The sequence below is a fragment of the Corylus avellana genome, chromosome ca7 (genome assembly GCF_901000735.1).
Source record: "Corylus avellana chromosome ca7, CavTom2PMs-1.0".
Classification (NCBI taxonomy): Eukaryota; Viridiplantae; Streptophyta; class Magnoliopsida; order Fagales; family Betulaceae; genus Corylus; species Corylus avellana.
In genome coordinates this window covers 17,073,937-17,080,908 of record NC_081547.1, presented here as the reverse complement: position 1 = coordinate 17,080,908, position 6,972 = coordinate 17,073,937, and the positions used below count along the sequence as shown (strand labels likewise).

The following is a 6,972-nucleotide window of genomic DNA, read 5'->3' as shown; positions in this document are numbered from 1 at the left end:
AAATACCCAGGAAGTTTTTAATAAAAGCGCGTTTACCTAAGGATTTTAGATATAATTTCCCTATTTATTTTGATTAATCAAAACTCCATTTATTTCTTATAATTGCAATTGACCTAGTGAAATTAAAGTCATACAATTTACTGTAATTCACTATCTCTTGATTTTTGAGTTCCCAACTTAATTTAGTACATTTAATTTTAGTAATTCCTTACTAAAATATTTTGGCCAAAGGTTCAGAATAACCGATTCCCATTAAATTTATCTCAAGTGAATATTTCATATCTTTTTGATAAAAAATGATTATGAATTTCATCTTAAGGAGTAGTGTTTCCACAATATTATATGTAATCACTTAATACACTGAGATAAAAGATATCACTAGAAAAATGTATTGAAGTGTCATCCACTTTACGTTTTATTTCACATTTCTCTCAAAATTGAGAGTCAATATCATAAACAATGGCTAATTCAAGTTATTCATATTGATAGTAGTTCATACAATAACAACTCACATGATCCAGTTCAGTGCATTGTAATCAATCAAAAGTCTCAATTCCATGATCAAAAGAGATCATAATGATTGATATGTTAGTCTTATGAAATGGAATACCAAATTCTATTATCGACTACAAACTATAGTTTATACGTTTCAAGGATCCCTTAGCTAGATATTTTGTGTGATCTACTAAGGCTCCATTTGGGAGTGCGTTTTTAAAAAAATAATTTGTGTTTTTAAACCAAATCGTAATTTTTGAATATTTGGGATTTCGATTTTAAAAACGCAAATTTTAAAATCGTGGAAAAATCTGCGATTTTTATAAGCTGACTAGAATGTGCTTATTTGAAAAAGTGCGAATTTAAACCAAAATCACGATTTCACTTAAAAAAATATTTGGGGCAATATTTATCTATTTGATCATGAAACCGCAATTATACACTAATGTTATCAAAACACTCAATTGATAAAAAAATACTTATTAACATGTTTTACCAAATTTTAAAAAGTAGCGATTTCAAAAACGAAAATTTTAAAAACGCAATTTTTAAATTCGCACTTATTGAAATTGGATTCCCAAACGGACCTTAAGGTGTGCGGGTTTCAAAATTTTCCCCATTTTTTTTAAATACCTCTATAATTCTTTTAAAATCAAATTTTTACTGCCTTCATTTTTTTTTTCTTCTTAATTTCACCCCTCCATCTAAAATCATAGTTCTATTTGTGTGATAATTTCATTAACACACTTAAAACACATTCAATATAACTTACGAACTATATATATATATCCTACGAGGGCCTTATTGAGATGCTGAGGTTATTATTATTATTATTTTTTTTTTTGAACCAACAAATTCATCTTCATTCAAATGGAACATGTCAATAAATTGACAGAGCCGAAGCTCTACAAACATAGAGCACTAAGCTCTAAAGTAATTACATTAGAAATACTATCTGGGACTTCCTCAAACCAGATTTTATCTTCCTCCTTTTTGGTAGCAGCTTTTGCAAGCCCATGAGCTACACGGTTTGCTTCTCTTGGAACATGGTGGATAGTCCAACTCCTCAAAGTTCTCATAACTTCTTTTATATCTTCCACTATATGCCCATAACTCGCTCCATTCAACTCCATACTTGTAATGACCTTAACAATTATCATTGAGTCACCCTCCAACTCTACTAAAGGTAGCCCAAGATCTTTACATAAATCCACTGCATGACAGGCCGCAATAGCTTCTGCTGTAGTAGGCTCAAAGGCCCCTTTAATACTTTTGCTTTGCGCTGCACACACCTGTCCTAAATGATCCCTGATAACCACACCAACTCCCATACATGGTAGTCTAGGATTAATCCCTGCATCCCAATTCACCTTGTAAGCTCCCAACATTGGTGGTCTCCACCATTGCCTAGATACTTCACATATCACCTCATCAGATTGGGACTTCTTATTTGCCAGTTGATACTGTTGGAGTAAATCTCCAGCTGCATAAACAATTTTATTTGGGTGTGAAAACTCCTTCCCATATAGCACATCATTCCTCCTTTGCCATATACCCTTTGCTATTAAAGCAAACACCTCCAGATTCTCTTCTTCGCACCGTTCCATTAAGTATTCCATCAGAGCCATAAAATTATCCCCCACACACCGGCTCTTTTGTATTTTCCTATCCCCAGCACCCCATACATCCTGCGCAGCTGGACAGTCCCATAAAGCATGAGTCACAGTTTCCACCTCTTGTTTGCAGAACTCGCACATATCTTCCAAAAGGACACCTCGTTTTTTCAGATTTGCGTTTGTAGGAAGAATCTCATTACATGCCCGCCACAAGAAAACTTTTGCATTGTTTGGTATCCCTAAACTCCAGATTATCTTCCAAACAGAACCACAACCAGACATATTCGAACTCTCCCCCTTCACTGAAAGTTGTCTCCCCTTCTCCAAGTGGTAAGCGGACTTCATAGTAAATTCCCCTGTTGTTGTTGCTTGCCAAATTAATTTGTCTTGTCTTTGATAACGACTAAGAGGTAGACCACTGATAATTGCTGCTTCCTCCTTCTCAAATACTCTATTAATAAGTCCCAAGTCCCATGTACCTGAGTTAGAATCTATTAAAATTCTTACCTTAGCATCTTCTGGTAATATATGGCATTGGGATTGGAGTTTGAACGAACTTGGGCATGGGATCCACTTATCCCTCCATACAGACACCTCCTTCCCATCACCAATTCTCCATAGTAAACCAGCTTGTAACAGATCCTTTGCTGACAGAAGACTCCTCCAAGCATAAGATGGCCTACCACCTAGTTTAGCTTCCAAAAATGACCCCTGGTGATAGTATTTATCCTTAATGATACTGGCAGCCAAACTGTCCGGATTTTTCAGCAGTTGCCAACACTGTTTTGCAAGGAGGGCTTTATTGAAACAAGTGAGATCTCTAAACCCCATTCCTCCTCTTGATTTAGCTAGCCCCTTTTTTTCCCAGCTCATCCAGTGGATCTTCCTCTCATTCTCCTTATGTCTCCACCAAAACATTTGCATCATCTTGTTTATCTCCTTACAAATCTCTTTTGGGAGGAGAAAAATACTCATGCTATATCTAGGAATAGCTTGGACCACCACCTTCAATAGTATTACCTTTCCGGCCTTCGATAAGAATTTTACCTTCCAATCAGTGACTCTCTTCTTCACTCGATCTATTATGCCATGAAACTCCCGAATGCGAGACTTTCCCACCAATGCCGGAAGCCCGAGATATGTGTCATATCGTTGTGTAACTGGGACCCCTGACACATGTAGAATCCAATCCCGATCCACCTGAGGAGTATTTCTACTGAAGAAGATAGTTGTTTTGTCTTTGTTTAATCTCTGACCAGATGCTTTTTCATAAATACCCAATACCTCAACCAGATTATGCCACTCATTTCTGTTGACCTTACAAAATATCAAGCTGTCGTCTGCAAAGAATAAGTGGTTGAGTCTCATCCCCTTAAAGGAGGTAGGAACTCCCCTTAATAGACCTTGTATCTTCGCCTGTTGAAATTGGGCACTTAACACCTCTGCACACAATATGAAAAGATACAGAGAAATAGGATCCCCTTGTCGAATTCCCCTTGCAGGCTAAAAATTTCCAGTAGGTGTTCCATTCACAATAATAGAATAACTGACACTTGTGACACATTTCATAATCAACTCTACCCATTTATTAGCAAATCCCAATTTTTGCATCACCTCTCAAGAAAAACCCACTCCACCCGGTCGTAGGCTTTACTCATATCAAGCTTCAATGCCATATAACCCTCTTCTCCCCACATCCTAGAATGCATAGTATGAAGAGTTTCGTATGCTGCTAAAACATTATCTGATATAAGTCTACCTGGGATAAAAGCAGATTGGTTTCTCGAAATAATTAAAGGTAATACCACCTTCAACCGGCTCACTAAAACCTTTGAAATAATTTTGCACAGCATAAGCTAATTGGTCGAAACTCCGTAACTTTAGAAGGCATTTTTTTTTTTGGAACAAGCACAATATGTGTAGCATTAACCATAGGTTCAATATAGCCAGACTGGAATTTTTTTTTGACTATTGAACATACCTCAGTGCCAACCACAGCCCATTGTTCTTGATAAAAACAAGCCGGAAAACCATCCGGTCCAGGTGACTTTAGCGGCGCCATTTGGGTTAGAGCCTGACTTACTTCTTCTGACCGTATATCTTGCAAGAGTTGCTGGTTCATTTCTGGAGTCACCTTCGCAGCTACTGCATTCAAACATTCCTGAAAACCCGAAGGAGATGAGGTTTGAAACATGTCCTGGAAATAGCTCAAACAAGCCCCTTCAATTGCTTCTGGCGTAGAATGCACAGTCCCCTCTACATCAGTAATTCTTTCTATCGTATTTACCCTCTGTCGCTAATTAGCACACTCATGGAAAAATTTAGAATTTTTATCCCCATGCTCCAACCAAGCCTCCTTAGCCCTTTGACGCCATTTTGTTTCATCTTGTTCCATAAGCTCATTTACTTCCCCTTGAATCCCTCTAATCAGCCCCAGATCCTGTACCCCCTCTTCTCTTTGGAGACCATGAAGTTGCTTTCTTTTACGGTCAATGAGCTCATCATTAGGATTTCGATTTTCTTTGGCCCACTCAGTTAGGGACTGTCTACTACTTTCCAGCTTCTCCAGAACATTCCTCCAATCATCCACCGGTTTATCTTTCACCCTCCATACTCTTCTTATAATTTCCTTTTGAGCTGTATTCTTTTGCCATGCAGCCTCATATCTGAAACGTTTTCTCCTACTCCTTCTCCTCATGGTTTGACAATGAAAAGAGAAAAATAATGGGGCATGATCAGAATTTCGTGATGCTAAAACCTCCATCAGCTTTGCTGGATACCGATTCTGCCATTCCACATTTGTCATAGCGCGATCAAGCCTCTCCATTATAAATTGGGCACCCTCCCTTTTATTACACCAAGTGAACTTTGGCCTAGTAAAACCAAGGTCCATTAACCTACAGTACTCCACTGTTTCTTGAAACTCTTCCATTTGTCTTCTTGATTTTCTACTTTCCCCAAATTTTTCAGATTCCTCCAGTATATCATTAAAATCCCCCATACAAAGCCATGCAGAGGGTGAGAAAGACCTGAGATACCGTAACAAGTTCCAAGATTCCTTTCTTTTACACACATCCGAATGCCCATAAAATCCAGTAAAAGTCCACTCTTGCCCATTTTGCTCAGTAACTACAGTAGCATTTATATGCCTTCTACTATAGTTTTTGAATGGTAACCACGATATCTTCCTTCCATAACAACGCCAAGCCACCACTTCGTCCCACACTATTCACCACAAACACATTCCCAAATCCTAACCTTGCCTTTAAAATCTCCATTCGATAAGCTTGTAATTTAGTTTCCATTAAAAAAACTAAATTGGGTCTCTTTTCCTTTACCAATCGGCAAAGATCACGAACTGTCCGTTGGTTCCCAATCCCCCGGCAATTCCAGTTCAGTATACTCATAATTCCTGGCAGGGCTGTACATCAGCCACCGCCTGTTCAGATGTGATAGCAATCTCCCCATTCACCTTCCCTTTTTTCGCATACCTCCTCTTCCCTGCTCCCTTCTCCCTATATTCAAATTTTCACTTCCCCAGAACTAACTCTGGCCGTAAACTTTGTTGCTGAGTCACTTTCGCATTAAGTCTAACACGTTTCTTCCAAGTTGGGGTATTCTGGTCCTTCCTTATATTTTTATTTTCTGCTCCTTCAACCTTTCCTATATTGTCCCTCCTAGTTACATCAACAAACCCACTATGCTCAACCAACCCACTGTATGGTTCCATATTCATAGAAACCGGCCCAGATATTGTTCCAAAATATTTAGGTGAGTAATCCATCAGGATATTCTCCTCATTCAAACCACGTGTAATATCTCCTTCCTTTACACCCTCTGTTTTTTTTGAATTGCCCCCACGGTTATTTTCTTCATCCTCCATCAGCACTATTTCCGCATCTTTAGCACGTACAACACATGTTGGACCATCCTGCATGGATTCTCCTTGATTCGTGCGACGTGTTTCAGTTTCGGAACAGTTCCCTTTGCTAGAGTCCTCTGATTTCTCCGGCGATCTATGCCCTCCATGGCCAAAGAACTCCCTATCTACGGAGTCTGTAGGGAATTCCTCCGCCTTAGAGTTCCTCTGGGGCTCTTCTGCACGAAGCAACACCCCCCACGGTTTCATCTCCCCTTCCGTGCTCATCCTCCTAGGCCTTGCTTCTGGACACCCTTTATCTCCATGCACTATCCGCCCACAATTAAAGCAAAATATTGGAAGCTTTTCATATTTGAATGACACCCAAGATGACTTCCCTGATAATTCCAGCACCCTCCCTCGCTCAAGTGGCTTTGTTAAGTCAATGGATACCCGTACTTGGAGACATCTACCCCACCCAGCACCCTCGCCCGCCACATCAACATCCTCTAATGCACCAAGAGATTCGCCTATTTTCTTCCCCACTCCTTTAGTCATACAAAAAAGAGGCATGTCATGTACTTGCACCCAAAAAGGTGAGTGTTGAAAGGCCATCAGAGATGGGGAGATGCTGCCATCAAACTCATTAAGCACCAATATTTGACGATCAAACGACCATGGCCTCCCTTCCATCACCCTCCTTTTGTCTGCTTCGATCTCAAATTCAAACAACCATATATTTTCCAGTATTTCCTTAAAAACCACTCTTCTCACTGTACGCCAAATGCGAGATAGTACAGATTTAAAAGCTTTCTTATTCACCCTCTTTCCTGTCCACACCCTCCCTATTAAACAGTTTTTTCCTTTGATCTTTGTTTCCTCAATCTCTCCCTTCGAAATTTTTGTGCCTATCTTCTCTCCCTCCAGTAGAGAAATCTTACCACACAGTGTTTCCAACTCATCTGCCATACTCCTTCGTGAACCTCTCGCTGTTTTCCTACC

At 39.4% G+C, this 6,972-nt stretch overlaps 1 protein-coding gene across 1 annotated transcript; it reads right to left on the bottom strand.

Annotated features, from left to right (window-relative positions):
- Positions 1–5,640: 5,640 nt before the first annotated feature.
- Positions 5,641–6,939, bottom strand: LOC132187940 (uncharacterized). The gene has a single exon (XM_059602360.1). It carries the CDS (start codon positions 6,937–6,939, stop codon positions 5,641–5,643), a length of 1,299 nt encoding a protein of 432 aa, XP_059458343.1.
- Positions 6,940–6,972: the final 33 nt, after the last annotated feature.